We start from the raw sequence: 19,522 nt of genomic DNA on the forward strand, positions 1-19,522 counted from the left end.
ATGATCTTCTCTAACCCACAAAAGTGATGAAAAATACTGACAGCTTATGATGATCAAAAATAGATTTCTGTTTAAACCAGAGCGTATAAAGTGTATAAAAAGTGGTGTTGCAATAGAATAAAAAAAGAAATTGAGATGAACTGAGTTGTTGATCTCATGATTTAATCACAGTAAAAAAAAAAAAAAGAACCAGCTGCAATGCAGAGCTGGGCCTCGCAAATGTGAAATCTAAGAGCTCTCCGCCACTGAATGAGGCTGCATCTGAAGTGGGTTGTTACTCTGAGAGCAGTAGCTTTCAGCTCAAAGAGTCACTTTCCTGAGTCACTGAAAAAAGCTGAAAAACAGCAGCAAAATGACTGTAGGATCAACATGGCTGACAGATGATGATGATGATGATGATGTTGAAGATGGTGGTAATTATGTTATGACTGATGCTAGCCCAGATGGGACAGAGATGGACCTGTCATCACATCAATTGACAGTGTGGACAAGATGATGACGTGAATATGATTTAAAATATTTAAAACGGGACAGAAATACATGCATCAAGCATTACAGTTTTTTTGGGGGTAGGAAAAAAAATGTGGCAGATTTTGTACGTACAGTACATTCAAAAGAAGACAGAAGAGACATTCAGTATGAAATGATAGACAAATGGACAGAGCAATATCAAGTAGAAGGCATAATAAGGAGCAGCTGAAAAAGGAGATGAGAAAAAAAAACAGCCAAGATGTTTTGTTTCTGAATTGAGGCGTTTTGGCTGAACTCAAGAAAGTCAGGCTTTAAAGAGAGAGGAGTAGGAGGGAGGCAGCAACGCCTGACAGGACTTACTCTTCACCCCCTTTTTCCCCTTGCGCTCCTTTCTGTACTGCTCCTTGAGTTTGGTTATCAGGCCCGGGTCCACGTCCCAGGCCTCAGAAATGGGACCTTGCTCGTCCTTCTCTACACAGGGGGAACAAAACCACGCCGAGTGTTGAGTAAACTGCTCTGGTCGAGGCCCGAGTGGCCTGGCAGGGTGGACAAGGTGCAGAGACCTCTCTCAGACTCTCCTGGAGATTCCTAAGTCTCCAGAAGAGTAGTAGGCCATTGAGACCTGAGATGAGCATCTTTTCTAGCACTAATACCACCTCAGTAACAGATTCTAAATACCTTGTTTAATCTTTTCAGGATCTCTTTTCTATTGAAAGACTTGTGTGTGGTGGGAGGAAAATTAATGCCATGTGGGGAATTCTTTTATTTGAACATTGAGTCATGACAAATCTAATCATAAAATCATCACTGTGTAATCTTTGTGACAATCAAAATTTTGTATAGACATGACTCAAATACTGTTTGAATACAAAAACACCTCAGCATGACATTAAGCCCATTTTTTTTTAATTAAGGACCAGGAAGACTCAAAGGGAATCAGGTGGATTTGACGACACACAGGAGTGGAAGAGACATTGTGGTCACAGGCTGGCTATGGGAACACACAGTGGAAGAGATCACAAACTATGGGTTAAACAGAATAACATATCGGGTGATATATGAATGACGAGTACTCAATGAACAATTAAAACTATGAGAAAAAGTCAAATTCAGAGAAGCAGGCACATTATAAGATTACAGCATTAAATAATTATTAGTGATATTTCCAGTGCCTCTGAAAAAAGTGTATTCAATTTGTAAATTAAAATGAAAGAAGCCCATCATTGTGCAAGGGAAAATAAATAAGAATGTTGATATTACAGACACAATGACTGTTTCTGTGGTGTTGAGACAGTGACTGATCCAAGACTCACCCCAGTCTGTGCCGTCCCCGTTGCCTCTGGATTCTGGCGAGGTGTCCATCTCGTCAGGGCTGGACAGGAAGTCAAAGCCCTTTAGCGCCTCTTCAGTGTCAGGATCCTCACTGGTGTCCATGCTGGCCGGCGTTGTTGACGACGGGGGCTTCTTCCTCAGGATCTTGGGAAAATATTGAGGGCCGTTATTATATTATACCACAGCGACAACTTCTACTTAACTTTTTGTGATTGCAGAAGATGAGAGCAGACAGTTTTCTTACCGTCCTGGATTCCACATTAGTCCTGTCCCTCCCATCGCTATCCTCTTCATCATCTTCATCGCTGAAATCAGCGGCTGCATTCTCAATGAACTTGAAGGCCTCCAGTACAGCGCTAGTGTCAGAGAGCTCAGCTTTCCTGTGGAGGAGCAATGATGCACATCAGTATGCTACAGTTTCAATAAAAACTAGCAGTATCTGTACAGATTCAACCCGTCACTCTTAAGTGCAACCCCTATGTAGCAAACTGGTGTGTGTTGCATTTAAGGCCACTTTGGGCTGTGCCAGACAAAAGTTCACATTCAAGACAAAAAATGTGTCTGTCGATCAAAAATGGACTTTCAGAAAAGACTGATGAAAACTGATGGTTTATCAAGAGCTTCGGTAACCAAAGACTTCACATCCTCCTCCTCTTCTGAGATTTTTTGATTCACAGAAGTGCCCACGCTACAACCAAAGCTTGTTTATTGTCTTGCTACACTTTTAAAACAAGAGAGCAGCGCAGATTGCACTAGTTGATGACATGTCTCTGCTTGCATCAGTCTTTTTTGATTGTACCGCAACAATTCACTAGACATTTAACGTCTTGTTATTAGACCCGTGCCACACAGCATTACATGCAATGAACTTGTAATATTGTCGCTCAGTCTATAGATAGCTTTAGAGGAGAATACTTACCCTCTGGTGCCCATGCCCTTTGCTGATGTGTCCGTCCCATTGACCAGAGGCTCAGTACTGGTTCGTTCCCCTGTCCTCCCGCCTCCATCCCCGGCTAGTCCTAGCAGCGCTCGGACCCGCTGGGACTTTACATCTAAGATGGTGTCTGTGTAGCCCACCTCCTGCAGGTACCTGGAACAAGTTTAATTAACTTAAACCTAGTTGCAAATGGTCAAACCAAATGTAAAAGTGTCATTTATTGCCAATGGAATAAAAACATAAGTATGAGTAGTGCAATATGGAGGAAGTTTGAATGAGAAGATGCAGAAAGAGATTTTCATAATGCTGCAGAGGCCAAATAAATGAACTCTTATTTACACTACTCTTCATTTACTACAAACACTGCAACATGATCAGATGTGAGGAAGAGTTGAGTACCATTTTGTTACTGTCAAGTGTCATGTCCTCTGGCAGTTGTGTAGTCGATGGTATCAGCTCTCCTGAGGCAAGAAGAGCTACTCAACAAATATTACACCTATGCAGAAGAAGCTCTAGCAATTTGAGCGAGCGACTGACTGAAAGGGAGGGGTGTCTTAGCACATTATTGATCTGTCCCTTGACAGAGACTTAAGAATTAATTGTCTGCCAGATGATGTGTGACGCTACCCGATGGTGTCTGGGATAAAAGGCTGGACCCTGGTTTATTTACACTGACTGATAACCAAACTTCCCTGAGCCGGGAGGCTACACCAGAGAAAAGAAAACCCAGAGCAGGTAATGAGTGCTGCTGCCCATGTGAGGGAGCTCTTCCCCACTAATGTTTTGGGCCATGGAGTTTAAGGCACAGTAGTATACTTCATAGAAGAAATGTAACCAGGAGCTTGGTATCTCAATACAGTTAATTCTAGTGCAGCAATTTAGTTTTCTGGGTTATAGAATATCAGAGAAGGATTAAAGCATGTGCACTTACTGTCTGAGGAGCTGACGGCCCTGTTTCCAGGACAGCTGATTGTTGAGCGATCCAGAAGACTCGTTCTCGTTGGCCTCATCTGCAGGAGAAAAGGAGGACACAAATCAGGGCTCCACAAACAGCACAGCCTCAGCCTCTGACATTATTTCCACTCTGTAAACATGACCAGAACATTCCTGCATCACAGCATCCTGGCAACTACACACATTCGGCGCTTAGTTGCTGAATGGAAAAGGGAAATTGTGTGTGTGGAAAAAAATTACCAAACATTCTTGAAAACAGCTGTGGCTGAGAGTGTAATTTGTATTTACGCTCTCCAACCCATTCAGCTTTTTGTTTATGGTTGAATTTGAATCTAGTTATCATTAGTCTACATGTGTAACTTTAATAGCTAGCCTCCATTCAAATATTTACATCCCAGTAGGTAATTATTCCCCTATGAAAATGGTTTACACAACAGCACTAGCAGTAAAAACAGAAAGAGATTTAAAACCCATTAGCAATGGCTTGTTCTCGACGCTACAACAACACAAACATTTGATATTTCATGACGCATTCCGACACCTTCAAAATGGCTGGCTCCAACTACGTCCCATGACATACTGGAAAGAGCACTGAAGTGTGTCTGTGCCTGCAGCATCCAGAACAACACCCACTCTTTAAAACCGTCTACGGCTCTGACAAAGCAAGAAACGATGGGATTCAAAGCTCACTTTGATATTCAACAACGTCAGCACTCTGCTCGCGAGTCAGATGGGAATTTTACATGGGACAGAGAGACGCGTTAATAAGATCTCTGTGTGTGTGTGTGTGTCAAGGAGATTGATTCGGCAGGGCAAGATGAGAGTGCTTCAAAAAGTGGGTCATACCTAATTCAAGCGGGTGAGGAGAGGGCAGGTGCACCGCTGTATGAACAACACCTCCCACTCCTCGTCTCCCCCTCTTCCACCTACAGTAACACCTCTCCCCTTCACCCCCGCCCCCCCTTCATCAACACTTCAAGGGCTCGGAAGCTTTGAACAGCCCTCATGAATAGAGATGAGGAGAGGGGAGAGGAAATGTAGCAATCTAACTTAATGATGGAAGAGAACTTGAACATGAGAGGCCATTTAAAGAACAATAACATAACATAGAACAGGTAGTGCACTGATACCAGAGTGATACTGAGGTAAAACTAGGTACTGTAAAGGGTGAATGCTTAAAAGTGCAAGAAACATTTTAGAGCTTTAAGATTTGAGGGGATAAAGCACTTTGAGATTTATGTAGGCTGTGTGCATTCTTCTCACTTCACACATCATGAATGCTTTTAATCTATTATATTTTTTAAATCAACTTGTTCACATTTGTTATGTTTGTTATCATCTTTAAGCAGCTCAATATTTGTTGGTCACAACAGATTAGTAACAACAATGGCACTCTGCATTCAGGAAAGGACACCAAGCGAAAAGCTATTGAGGAAAACAAGATTCAACATGAACACGGCCTTTGCATGCGTAGCAGTTCTGTCACTTGAGGTATGTGAATTCAACCATCACAGTGCTTCAGTATGAAGAGTGGAGATGACTGTTTGAGCCACCATAGACTTACCAGAGTCGTAGCTTGGAGGCTTCATGTCACCTTGATTTAACTCTGTCCCATATTTTAACTTGTGGTACTTAGCTCTGAAAAAAAAAGAAAAAGTGGAGGCAGACAAATAAGCAAACAGGTCTGATCAAAAAGGTCTGAGAAGAAGCTATTTGAAAAATTCATTATGCATGGCATCGGCATAAGCTTTGAAAGTCATCCCAACACCAACTAGCTCTACTTTTCACGAACACGTTCGCTTGTTGGACAGTTTCACATTTTAACAAGATAGCATTATGTATCATGGTACAGGAAACAGGGCTCCAAGTTGACATATTCAAATTGCTATTTTTGTCAGAAGTTTTTTAAGACTACAGTAAGATTACATTTACTACCACAGAAGACAAAGAAGATCAGCAAATTTTCACATTGCATTTCCCCACAAAAGTGACTTTAAAACAGTTTCTATTAATTAAATTACAAAATTGTTTTAGCTGTCTATGCAATCGTACGCAAATTCACATCATCATATGATAATGAAATTGCAATGCATGCAAGAGACATTTATCAGACTCTTCACACATGTAAAACAAAAACTTAACTCACTGCTACATATTGCTATTACAAAATACACATATAATCCCAATCTAATTCCATGGAAAGGTGATTCACAAAAACAAAATAAAAAACACTGGCATTTAGAAATAGATAGAAAATAGCATACAACATTATAGAAAAAAGCAACACCTGGTGTTTGATGGTTTTGGGCCTTTGCACTACTGAGATTTCTTTCAATGATGGCACACATCCACATCAGTGGTAAAGAGTCAATACAAGGAGAGCTCCCTGGGATCCAGAGGAAGACACCCATGATCAAATTCATTTTAAATTGGGTACATCTCACTTTCAGAAAGCCATTTCTGATATAGCTTTCAGATACCCTCGGAGACATGGCTTGTTGCTTAGCAACCAGGGAAAGTGGTAGTAATTCTGGGTTAAGCGTTGCTCTTGAGGCAGAGTTTGCGATGATCTCACCGGGGAAAAGTAGATAAATATATACTACAAATAGCCAGAGGACAATTCCATACTTCACAAATCAAATGATGATGTTCCTCAGAGCACAGGTTGGCAAAATGTAACTAATCTCTGAGCTGACTGGAAGAACAAAGTTGGACCAAGAGGTCAGTCTGTGACCTGTAATGAATGTTGATGATAGACAGTTTGGGTGATAATTTTACCATATGCCTTCCGCTTCTGTTCCGAATGAATGTGGATAATCTATTAAAATTGTCTGACTGCTCGTGTTTCTTACCCCGTTTGACTTTTTTCAGCAATTACCATGGCAATTTTGTGTTATAATCGATGATTATATCCAATGATGGCCAAATCTATAAAATTATAAGTCAGCTTGTAAAAAACTAGAATGATCCTTTATTTTGATTGGGTTGACACTGGGCTTTATTGAGAGAAACCCTGGAGTAAATGCTTTACACATACATACGAAGTCTCCGACTTCAGAGTCTGTTTGAATAACATACTCAATGGCTTAAAGTCACATTAATAGAGACGTGTAACGTGTTGAAATCACAAATATATATCTCTGTTCCAGAGGGCAGCCATGCGTCAAAGAGCAAGGGAAATGCAAAGTGTATCACCACAGCTATCACAGGGACCTTTTGTGTGACGGGCTAATGCACATGCGAATGAGAACAATGTAATTCTTCTGGTTTACTGGAGAAAGAAAACTGCGACGGTGACCTCATCTTGGGTGGTGAAAGAATTCCTCTCTCCTTCTTTCCTGTCTCGTCCTTCTACTAAGGACGCTGCAGAGTCATCAGCATCTGACAGCAAATAAAGTCTTCATGCCAACACATGCTCATGTCCAGAGACATCACACCACCTGGACTCGGGGGGGAATCTCTCTGACACTCTCGCGCCAATACTGCCTCTGCTGACAACAGCTGAGACATCACACTGGTACACTTTTACACATTATCAAAAAATGAGCAGAGAGCTGCACTCTTGTGTACTAGTGCAGGTGCAGCAGATGTTGATTTGTTGACCAGTGAGAATCTCACACTGCCATGTTCTTCTTTTTCATATTTCTCAGAAGCAGGAATTTATTCTTAGGAGCACAACTAGCAGAGATGTTTGTGTGTATTGTGGGTGGGCTGAGGCAGCAGTGGGTGGTAAGGAACTCACCTCTCTTGCTTCAGTGCATACTCCAGCATTTTGATCCTCCTCACAAGGTCTTTTTTCAAGTTCTCCTGGCCTTTCCTCTCCCCCTGTAGGAAGGCGATTTGGGCCTGAAAACACAAAAATTGGCTTGTCAGGTCACATTTTAAAGTAGTAAAAATTGCTTTTATAAATAGAATTAATATTTCCAATGTTTTGGCATATTAGATATGAAATAGCTAGCAACAAAGACTCAACTTCAAAGACAACCTTCATGAAGCAGCATCTGAGAACAACTACTTCTGTCAAGACAGAAATAGGAAGATGTCAAATCAATATGCATGGCATGATGGGGGAAAAAAAAGCCAAACTGTCCTATTCTATTTTAATCTAACCTACTCACTCTCCCACACACACCCCCGTCCCTACTCTAAAATCCCTTCCCTCTGCACATCACTGTCTCTCTTCAGTAACAGGCAGCAGCTGTTGACGCACTCAGTCTGAGTCAGCACTACATTACATTGAATAGCTGGATACCACACAAACATGCATGTCTGTGTGTGCACACACACTTGTAATGAGAGTAGTGGAGGTGAACGGAGCAGATTGGGCAAAACTGTATCCATCTTACAGCGGAACCAGACATTTACACTATTGTAATCATCACAATATATTCAGCCTTTCAAATGGAAAAAAAAAGATAAAGAGAAAATCACACTGTGATAGTCTAAAGGGTATCTAAGTTTAGCTAGCTATCTTTAGGCAGGGCTGCTTTATCTGGTGTTACAATTAGGGGTTGGAATCATTGGCAATCTCACCATTTGATTTGATTCAGAATAGATTTTTAAGGTCAAAACAATTCTTGAATCAATAAAAAAAAAAAATTACATTCTTCTTTAGAGTCCATCTCAGTGGTTGAAAATCACCACCAAGACAATAACTACTCTGTAGTCAGGAGAAAATAACAGAATAATTTGAGTGCAATGTTTATTTTGGATTACTACAAATGGAAAACAATGTCTGAAACAGAGTAAACCCTATACACAGAAGAGCGGCAGCATGATGGTAGTTCTATTGCAAACAAGGATGGCAAAGGTAACCTTTAACTAGGGCCGGGCGATAGGGAGAAAATCAGATATCACGATATTGTTGACCAAATACCTCGGAAATATTTTAGGGTTGACAATTAGCGCTTTAACAAAATATCTTCACACTTAAGTGTGAAGAGCTTTTGTTAAAGCACTAAAAGGCAAGTAATTGAACAGCTTGACCAGTCTGGTAAGTTCAGAAAAGTGCATCACTTTACTCTAATGCAGCCTTTAAAACCAGTAAGAGACAATACTTCTGTTATATCACGACATTACGATATCCAAAATCTAAGACAATATCTAGTCTCATATCACAATATCAATATAATAAATATATTGCCCAGCCCTACCTTCAACTGTCTAACTTCAATAAGAGAATACAGGTTTTCCTTTTGGGAATGATTCAAATTCTAAAACCACACATTTAACCTCGTAGGGGAATGAATATTGACTTGATTTTGTGCATGTTACTCTGAACCAGAGGAAGGTGCGAGCTTGAGTGGGTTGGATCACAGTTTCACACGGATAGCAAGCAGCGCTGCTGCAGCCTGCAATATTGAGTCATGAGAGCACTTCAATCTGCCTCGTATTAATAACAGTGTTTCTTACCATCCACAGTTCTCCATAGAGGAACTCATAGACAACCTGTCTGTTATAGTGTACTGAGGATTTAGGGTACTGGTTCTCAGTTTGACAGTGTAAACAGCATAGTCTGCATAGTCAACAACTGATGCTAGAAAGGTGTGTCAGAACAGCACATACATCACTCTACCTCTACATGGTCTCCGATTTCTCACTCACTCTATTTTATGTGAATCTACCCTCAGCTGGATCTATACTAATGCATTCAGGATTGTTAAAAATGTTTAGAATGCATCCGGATTTTTCACATTCCTAAACCTGTCCCAGTAAGGGTTAAAACAGAAAGCCAAAACAAGAAAGGAAGGTGGCTCTGTATAAAGTTAAACTCCATGAAAAAGCCTCATGCATTTATAAGCTCAGTTACAGCAACATGGAGCAGAAAAAGTAAAAATACTAGCAAAGTCTGATTAGTCAAAGAAGAGTGAGTAAGCCATTCATTTTTAACCAATACAAAATATTGATTTGTAGGCGGATTAAAACAAAAGGTTTTTGGAGTTGCTTATATTCAATAAAGCAGGTATCACATTGTGCTGTCTTCTAAGGATGGAAGAGGAGGCACAGAAAAGGGGCAAAAATAAGGCACACAGTGTGGAATATTTTCAGTTTGGATTGGGCCACACTGTGTGGATCCCAAAATAACTAACTCTGGCTAAAGTGGCTTCGATCCAAATATCAGTGCGGACCACGGCCTTGGGCCATTAACGCTGCATCACATGCAACTGGGCTGTAAAAGCCACAAATCTTCCTTAGACTAATTGTAGAGATTTATTTTTTCCATTAAAAGGATTGATGTCCAGTTGAACACAGTCAATCGGTATGACTCAAAGGCTGAGCAGAAAGGCAAAGAACAATACAATATCAACAGAAAAGTGCCATCATTGTTTCAAAATACCTCACTTGTTTCCCCAAAAACCACACATTAAAGTCCTCAAGAATGTCAGATAAAGTGTAAGAACGGCTTAATAGGTTGTTAATTTAGACGCACTTAAAAATTGTAGCCTGCGATTCTAATCCAATAGACTTTTGGTCTAATTCAGTTGTCTGTTCGTATGCTGAAAACAATCTGGTGTTCAAACTAAGGCTGCACGATGTGACCTAAAATCAAAATCACAATTAATTGCACATTTTACCTTGATAACAATAATGAACAATATTTTTTTTTGGCAAGTTTTGTATTGGAAATAGGCTAAAATATTGAAGGTGAGATTTATTTTTGGCTTATTTTTGTAGTTTTAAAATAATTAAAAGGAAACACACAAAGTGGGAACTATTATAGCTATTTACTGAAAATGGATACAATTAAAATTAAAGCACACATTGCCTAAAATGAAAATGTCTTGCAAAAAAAAAACGTAACATTTTAGTTGTATAAAAAAAATTCAAAATTATTGCCATGGGATGATAACAGCTTATGAATTTCGGTGTCGATAAATCTTTGATTAATCGTCCAACCCTAGTTCAATAAGGAAATAAAGTGTTTCGGACCGAGCCATACAACACTATTCCTTTTGTGCTTGTGCAAAGTACAAGGGATAGGCCATGGATGTATAAACAGAAAGGCAGTGAGAGGGACGGTAAATTTGGCACATGCTAACGTTCTGAAGGAGCATTGACGGGTGGGTGTATTTGTCTGGGTGTTGAGTTCAAATTGCAGACTCCGCCTTTAATACATAACCTCACATGTCAAAAACAGAGATTGTACATTGACTCATGTTTCACTGTGGATGAAACTGTACATATTCGTTGATTGCCAGTGACCAGATACTTCCTTATCCTGAAGCGCTGGCCCAGGGACCCCTGGCATCCAGCGGTGCCAGAGATAGAGAAGAGTGCAGCTCTGTGAATCTCTGGCTCGCCAACTCTCCTCCATCAAACATTAACCTTGGGAGAAATGCAATGAGTCAACTAGGGCCATAAAGAGACACAGGAAGCATTTAATTCCTGGTCTCACACTGCCAGCATTATTGGGCTGCTGGATAAGGGCTCCTTAGTCTGTCTGAGTAAGAGACATGAAGAACTGGGCATCCATCTAGAGCGCAGGCCTTTTCAGAGACAGGAAAAGGAGGCAGAAGAAATAGGCTAATAACTGGGGAGGAAAATAAACACCACCCACTGCCTAAATAAATGGTAAACTAAGCCGAGAAAGTTGGTCACAATATCTTCTCCTTTGGCATAAAAGCAATCCAAGTTAGGGCTTTCTACTCTTTATTAATTAAATCAGCAAAACGAAGAAAAATGGACTGACAGCAGCTTCCCGTCCTATGGAGAAACATTTGAAGACAGCACATATATGCATAAAAACGGCAAAATCAAAGTTCCTTCCTTAGTTACTTCCTTTGCAGTCAATGAATGTATGATGATTATGAATGATACCCCGTCTACTTATAAATAGAAAAGACCAAAAGTCTGAGATTTGTGAATTCCAGACATGTTTTCTTACAGACTTGTTCAGAGTCAATGCCAAATACATTCATTCCACAATGGGGCCGTTTAATCTAGACAGAGGGAACATTGCGAAAAATCCAGTACAACTCAGCAGCGGCAAGACTGAGCTCACTCCATTTGTAAAAGAAATGCAGTGGATACTCATACAACCTCAGGGCTGACACACAAACAAAATGGTCACACATGCTAGCCCCGCGGCCGCTGTGAGAGCTGAAGAAGGTAGAGAGGCTGGAGTAAATCCCCCATTTACAATGCAAACAACCTTTCTCTCAGTGAACACCGGATTTACTCTCACAGTTACCGCAAACCAATGAGCACCATGATGGCCGACCCAAGTACATTCCACACATGCCATTACACTAGTAGCAAGATAAAAAAAAACTGAAGCAAGACAGAGGTACTGGGGACTTGTTATAGGTCTGATAGTGCTGACTGAAACCAAAGAAAATGAGCTGCCTGCCTTTACGAACAGCAAATAAACCAAAACGATGCAATCAAATGCTAAAACCATTTCACAACTAATATTACACAGCCTATTGCAGGAATAGTCACATTACAGACTTCTGTAAATTTTAAAACCTTTAAAAGGCATTTTTAGAAGAATCTGAATGCAATGCTTTAATAGAATAGTTTTCATAGTTTTAATAGAACTGCAGATACCCTGGCTATAGATAGCTTTTTGGCAAATCCAGCAAATAAAACAAATCAAAGTTCATTATGTGCATCAATGATCACAATGGTGTAAATAAATAAAATAAATATGAGGTAGGGCATTTTATGGCAATACTTCCTTATTATTAATATGATTATTATAATAAAACAAAGCAGTTTTAGTAGGCAGCTTTAGGAACAACTAACTACAGTTTCATTTCCAGCTGTCTCTTCAGCTCCATCTCTGCTCAATACGGAGAGGGTCTGCACTAAAATCAGTCGTCTTCCCAAAACCCCATTCTGTCTCTGAGACCACCTGTAAAAAGGCTACATACTGACTGTATGTACTAGGGGTGGGAATCACCAGACGCCTCCTGATACGATATCATCACGATACAATATTATTGCGATTTTAAACATATTGCAATATTCGGCGATATATTGCAATTTATAACCTTTTTCACAACTTCAAATTTTTCACAATTTCAAATGATGGAAAGTAAGATAAGGAAACTTTGACAGCATCTGTTTTATCTAAAAAAGATACATTTCTCTGTTTGTTCATATTTCTTCAATTTTATTTTTCAATTTTTATTACAAAATGGGATTGTCAAGCAGACAAACGGACCAACACATATATAATAAAAGATCGCTGCTTGGCGCCTATGTATCAATACAGTATTGCCACTGAAAATATCGCAATACTATGCTGTATCAATTCCCCCCCCCCACCTAGTATGTACACGTATTACACAACTATCTGACTGACTGTTGGGTATGGGAATCAAACAAACTGCTTAGCTTAATCCTCTGCTCCAGTTAACTCCTCGTGTGCCACAGAAGCAGTGAGTTACATTGTAAAATACTGAGGACCTGGAATAGTGGCTGGAGCTCCCCCACCCTTCCCAAAGCCGACACAGCACATCGATCCAACACGCTCAGGTCCCCGGCCCAGATTTTGGATTGCTCTGAGGATCAGGGTGAGACAGTGAGCGGCTCAAACTGGGATTTAATAAAGATTTCTGCTCAGTTATCTGGACTGAGCCAAACTGTGCCTTTCCACTCTTAAATAATTAAAACAAAAGAGAATCCTTCCACTGCCAGAGATTGCTCACTGTCAAAAGTTCATCTTCTCTCTTTTACTAAACCATCACAGAGACACAGATTTGTGGTTTCATCTCATCACAAGTTTACACTTGAGCTTCATTTTACACTTTGCTGTCACACAGCCTGCGTCAAGTTGACACTGAAGTGCTACTTTACACAGGGTGCAAACAAAGGCAGTATGTTAGGCTTCTTGAGGACAAGGGTGCTGCCTTCCAAGTTGATGCTTTAATATTACATAAGGTGCTTGGTGCACATGTTTATGCTCATGTGCTGTGTGCAGGCACAGAGCTATGTTTTTCAACATCAGCATTTTCTCTAAAAAAAACAGGTTGCGTGACTGTAAGGTATGGTCCTGACACTACCATGTTGAAAACAACGTTTACAACAGCTTTGCAATCTAGCGTCACATTGCACTGCAGAGGAAAGATTTAAAATGGGGTAAAACTATGCAACAAAGAAGAAGACATATACTTTATTGATCGGCCAAGGGGAAAGTGCAGACACACTCATTTTTCCCAATAAAAGTCGTCAAAAGTTGAACCTGAGACACTGTGCTTCATGATTGGCACCTTGTATACTTGTGATGAAAAACAAATGCAGAATAAAATTATTTAACTTGTTACAGATTAACATATTTCCAGGTCAACGTGAAAAATACATAAACACACACACACACACACACACATATATATTGTATAGGCCTCCAAAGCCAAGCAGGAAAACACTGTTGTGCCATCAAATTGTGTGAAAACAACAATATCATCATCACCACAGCACATTCAGACAACAGCAATTTAGTCTGGTGGTGAGTACACCAATTTACAACTCTGACAGACTGGCGACCTCAGATTGACTGTAAAACTGGAGAACCAGGCAGCTGTCCCACACGCCCACATAGACGAGATGAAGGCTGCTGAGTGTGAATAGAGCAAGGAGAGGCAAATTAACAGGCAGCTCTACAGCACAGAGAAAGGCTCTGGTGTGAGTCCAACAGGGACAGGAGAGCATAGCTCAGAGGACAAGGCTTTAGTTAATAAACAAGGGTCCCTTCAGGCTCTCTCTGGGAAAAACACAAACGCTTTTAAATCACTCACTAGTCACTATTATCTATGCAGTGAATATTTCACATACGCTTTAATGACTGTCTCTGTTTCTGGTAAATATGACTGTGGTCGGTCCTAAACCCTATGGCTGAGGATGGAGATGTTTCTTTGTGGTCTACAGCTTGTTTTTGTGAGAATGATGTGAGCAGTGGTGTAGCATTAGCTTCTATGTGAACTGGTATAGTCTTGGTGAGGAAGCATGTACTTTTTTTTGTGCTTTCCTACTCTGAGACGCACACTGGGAGGGCAAACAAAAATAACTGCAGCTTGGGGGTGGAGGTAGAGTCAACTGAGGAACGACGGTGACACCCATTACTGAATTTCTCAATGCCGTGGTACGTGCATGTGTATTTTTATGCATTCTTATTGCCACACCATTGAGCTTAACATGCCTCAAGCTTTGTCATTAGCAAAAGTAAACATGAGATCACAGTAATCATAAGTCATCTAACAGAGGCAGGCTAATTCTAGGCTGCTCCACAGTTAGCTGCGGTCATCTTGGACACAAAGATAAGTAACTGAATAACATGAGCCACACAACAATCTTGCTCAAGTTAAAAGCCTTTTCTTTAGAAACACAAGATACATTTCTATTCAGAGAAGATAAGTGGGTCCAAGTTTCAGTCTGCACCCGTAAAAAGCCACCTTACACCCTGAATCACCTTCAACCTTTTCCTGGTGTCAAATGATGGCTGCTAACAGATACTTCTGGCAAAGAGATACCCTGTGGAGCAGGGATTTCCCCATAACTAGAGGGCTGATGAAGCACACTGGAGCATTGCCTGGCCTGAACAGGGCGTAACTTGACTCAACTCAGTCATCCGGCATGAGCCAGATCAGCGCTAATAAGTGTGACAGGGTGATCAATTAAATCAATATCACAATATATATACACAAGACTATTTTTCTGACAGATGTACGTTACAACATGGCACAATCACATGTAAAAAAAAAAAAGAAAATCACAAAAAAATGTCTTTTACTGGGACAGTATGTAGCAAATTGTATACTGAATCTTTGCAGACGTGTAAAGCAAAAATGCATTTAGTGCTTTAATTACAATTACCTTGAAATCATTTACATAACACAATGCAATGTCAATATTTGCTACATGATTATAACTATCACCCTGCCCATCTAAACAATGCTTTACAGTCAATGGCAGCATGCTATGAATACAGTGCTGTTTGAAAAAATAAATACATTAATACACTTGAATGGTGTGTGTCACTGACTGAATAAAAAAATTACACAAATGGGGATAAGTTAGGTTGGGTGAGGTTACTAAGCCCTCAAATGATTAGCCAAATAACTGGAAAAAGAATAGTGGATCAACAAAATTAATCAACGACTGTAAAGAAGAAAAAAAAAGTTATCATTTAAGCTTTTTTGAAATAAAACTGACGGACATTCTCTGGTTTCAGCTTCTAAAATGTAAATATATGCTTGTTTTTTGCCGTTTTATTTTATTGTAGACTGATAATGAAATACTTAGTAGTTGCATCCCTTGTCACTTGGATTACCAAGATAGCATACTAAAAACTGACTAAAGCAGTAACCTATCACTAGCTAAACAAATCAGCTAGATTGAGTCAATCAATTGATTATCAATGACCACTCAACTAGAGTGTAATCATGAATGACAGCAGCCTGTGCATTACACAGAAACGGCTCAGCAGCAGGACAGGTCGGGCATGTACAGTATGCTTTCTGTGTTGCTCCAGTAAAAAGGAGTGGCTCTGAGCATGACCTAACAGGCTGGCTGGACGACATTCCTCCCAGCCCTGGGGTTCGCCTTCCTCCCACACAGCGACATAAGACACAGTTTCAACAGTCTTTCATTCAATGTCTACACAGCCAACAAGGAAAAGAAAAACCACGGAGTAGTATTCCCCGGGTTGTGAAGGTTTCTTTATGTGCTGTCTTAATGGTCTCTGATCTGAAATCTTGTATGTAAAACTAAAACATGCAAGAGAGTAGGGCTGGGAAAACATGTTTTTGTACAGATTCAATTCTTTCATGATACATGGGTGATGATTCAATTTGTATGGCGATTTTCATTTATTGTGATTCTAGAAGTATAGCAATTCCACAGTCTTGAGTATTGCGATTTTCTTTTCCTTCTTTAACAAAAACAAACGTTGAAAACTAAAGTTCTAGAGCTAATGTATCATGAGACATTTCTAAAAACAAATTGTTTTCTAATAAGAATGGACATCCCATGTAACAACAGTATTTTCAGCATTTTCTGCTTTTGCTCAGTTTTGCTGGAAACGGATTTGATGTAGATGCTATCGGCGGTGCGGTATAAACAGAAAAATAATTAGGTGAACATTGGTAAAAAAAAGATTCTTGGGAAAAGAATTGATTTTAAAAATCGTTGCAAAAAATAAATAAATCACGTAACATACAATTTTCATTTTTTTCCCCCCAACCCCAACTAGAAGCAGGTCCGTTTTGATTCTAAAACATAAGTGTGTGGACATGATGAGCAGCATGTTCAGAAGGATGAAGTGAACCAAAAAGAACATACGGCTCAGAAGAGGCTGCAGGGTACCTTCCATTAAGGCTCTAGTATGCCCACCAGAACTTTTCATTATTCATACATATCTATTTAGGTTCATCTAAATGACTTTCTATTTTTTTCTCCTTACTGTGGTGGTACCTTCACTGAAGGTTAATCCAATACCTTCTATGGGTAAAAGTACTGTATATGTTTGCAACATGTACACATCCCTCAACATAACAAGGTAACATCCTATGTGGATTTTCAGAGCATTTCTATACTTGATTTGTCTTTATTGCTCCAGTATATTGCAGCACTGTCTGGCACAGAAATCTGGGCGAGACCACCATTATGGTTGCAGCTGACAAAATAGAGAAGTCACATCTATTCACATAGGTACTGTGCTACAGTGATTAGAGTACAATTGTAAGTAAGTGGTGATTGAATGGATGGGTACAGCATAATGCATTTTAAATCTTGGTAAAAACATCAACTAGCCTCATATTTGTAGTTAGGTGCAACAAAAACAAGAACTTAAAATTGAGCGCGCACTGTTTTGCCGCCACAAACAAACCACCAAATAAGCCATTTAGCAACCTCACTGTGCTATGCCGCAGTTGCTGCTGCTTCGCTGATAAGCTTGCTTAATGCCAGCAGACAGGAAGCTCAATACACGGACCAGTTGAGTCAAAACCCCTACTACACTGAAAGGGGTGTACGTCACCAGTCTAAAAACAATGCAGTGTCTCCCTCTCCTCTCTTTGTTAGATGAGGTCAGTCTGTCAATGGAGCTGCCTGCTGCCAGACCTAAAAAAGTCAGTGTGGCTCATGTCTGTGATCCAGCAATTATAGCCCCACAACAAGGTCAAAATTATGGGAAGAAAATTAACATTTTCTTCCAAAGAGTAGACATGGAGACTGAAGTAAAACTTTAATACGCTGTAACAATTCCTCCCCAAATGCTGAATAACAATAGTCTGGCACAAAAGTGTCCAAAGTCATTTATCATGAGACATTTCTAAAAACAATATTTACAGTAAAAGGTTTGTGAGCTCTTTAAAGTATGAAAAGTCGATCATGTAGGATGATGCTGATAGTTTCTAGGGTCAGTTACAGCAAATATTATAAACATTACTCCTGTCAGCCAATTCACCTGTAAATATACAAGATGACTGGTGTAGCACTTTGTGCTCCCAAACAGTGCAATCAAACATGGTAAAAAAAGAAATTAGAAGTCTAGTTGGACTGGAAAACCCAACAAAACAAAGATTTAAAAGTAAACCTGGGTATTTGCAAGACATTAACTTCTAGTTCAAGCAAACTACAAAATCAAGTGTCCCGGTTTGTGTCATGTTCCATAAAGGGTCAAATATACTAGTAAAATGTGGACCAATTAAAAGCACTGTGGCCTTTATCAAAGATTGACTGCATTTTTTTCTTCTTCTCTCCACTAGTGGCAGTATCCTGGCAACTAGCTTATAATCATCATAAGTCATAAACAAGACATACTGATTTCAGTATCTCTTATGTGTTGTAAGCTGTCTGCACTGACAGCTCTCAAGATATCAAAACGCTAAAGAAGTAATGTACCTACCACCTTTCCTACATGACGTTCTGTGGGTTTAGAGGTAAATGCAATAAAAATTAAGGCGGGGTGCTAACGTTATACGTTTAGCTAGTAGGTAGGCAGTCGTTGTGTGTTTCTACATAACGTTTTAGCACTATACATTCACTACTTTGCTAACAAATGTAGCATCCAGTAGGTCGTTTAATTACACTTATTTTTTACTATAAGCCTACTCTAACGCCTGTTCTGCAACTCCTTTAGGCAACAAGCAAGTTCAGTGGTTTCAGTCAGAGTAAAGAGGTCGCAAACAGTCGTCGTGCAGTCGGTTCAGGGGGCGCTGCAGCTCCTTTAGCTCCTGAGCTAAAGCTAACAAGCTAGCCTAGTAACCAGAACAATCAAACACAGAAACTCAACGCAAGTCACTAGAAAGGAGCAGCGCAATGCCCAGGTAGTGCAACTAATATATAACCGTGTATATATAAAATGTAGTAGTTTTCACCTGTAATTCAGCCCGCTCCACCTCCCATTGTGCTCTTTCTACTTCGAAACGGGCCCATTCGTGCTGCAGGAAGTGCAAGATCCCCGGGATACTGTACTGCGCCCTAGCCGCCTCTCCAGCGTCGCCATCAGGCAGCGGTCCTTTCCCACCGCCGGGTAAAACAGAGTTGTTATTGTTGTTGAAGAACACGCCGGGCCCCGCCTGTTCGTCCATGGCCGGGCTCGGTGGAAAGCTCTGTCCGTTGTCTCGCTGATTCGTGGTGCTAGCTAGATATCAACGGAAGGGCACAAATCTATCGACTGCGCTTGGTTTCCTCGGCTCGGTGCTCGAGGGAATGAACTCACTTTCTGACAGCTAGCTGTCATTGAATGACGTCAGTACAAACGACCACGCCCCCAACATGTTGGGCTGGGGGCGCTCGATTCTCTTACCAGGCTCCCCGAACGAACACTCGCTTGTTTATTTTACCAAAGGTAACATCTTATAATTCGGTTACAGATCCTGC

General features: G+C 40.3%; 1 protein-coding gene across 2 annotated transcripts in view; it reads right to left on the reverse strand.

Moving 5' to 3' along the window:
- Positions 1–19,379, reverse strand: part of LOC116705406 (striatin, calmodulin binding protein) — a 25,570-nt gene extending 6,191 nt beyond the window's left edge. Inside the window, exons 1-8 of one of the 2 annotated variants that reach the window (XM_032541574.1) lie at positions 19,018–19,379; positions 7,437–7,540; positions 5,259–5,332; positions 3,672–3,750; positions 2,723–2,893; positions 2,048–2,183; positions 1,785–1,947; positions 832–942 (exon numbers count right to left, since the gene is read on the reverse strand). In XM_032541574.1, coding sequence (XP_032397465.1) covers positions 832–942; positions 1,785–1,947; positions 2,048–2,183; positions 2,723–2,893; positions 3,672–3,750; positions 5,259–5,332; positions 7,437–7,540; positions 19,018–19,230 — 1,051 coding nt within the window. In that variant the 5' untranslated portion in view covers positions 19,231–19,379. The remainder of the gene's footprint in view (positions 1–831; positions 943–1,784; positions 1,948–2,047; positions 2,184–2,722; positions 2,894–3,671; positions 3,751–5,258; positions 5,333–7,436; positions 7,541–19,017) is intronic. The other variant, XM_032541575.1, reaches the window with a different exon arrangement.
- Positions 19,380–19,522: the final 143 nt, after the last annotated feature.

The sequence above is a fragment of the Etheostoma spectabile genome, chromosome 17 (genome assembly GCF_008692095.1).
Source record: "Etheostoma spectabile isolate EspeVRDwgs_2016 chromosome 17, UIUC_Espe_1.0, whole genome shotgun sequence".
NCBI classification, from domain to species: domain Eukaryota; kingdom Metazoa; phylum Chordata; class Actinopteri; order Perciformes; family Percidae; genus Etheostoma; species Etheostoma spectabile.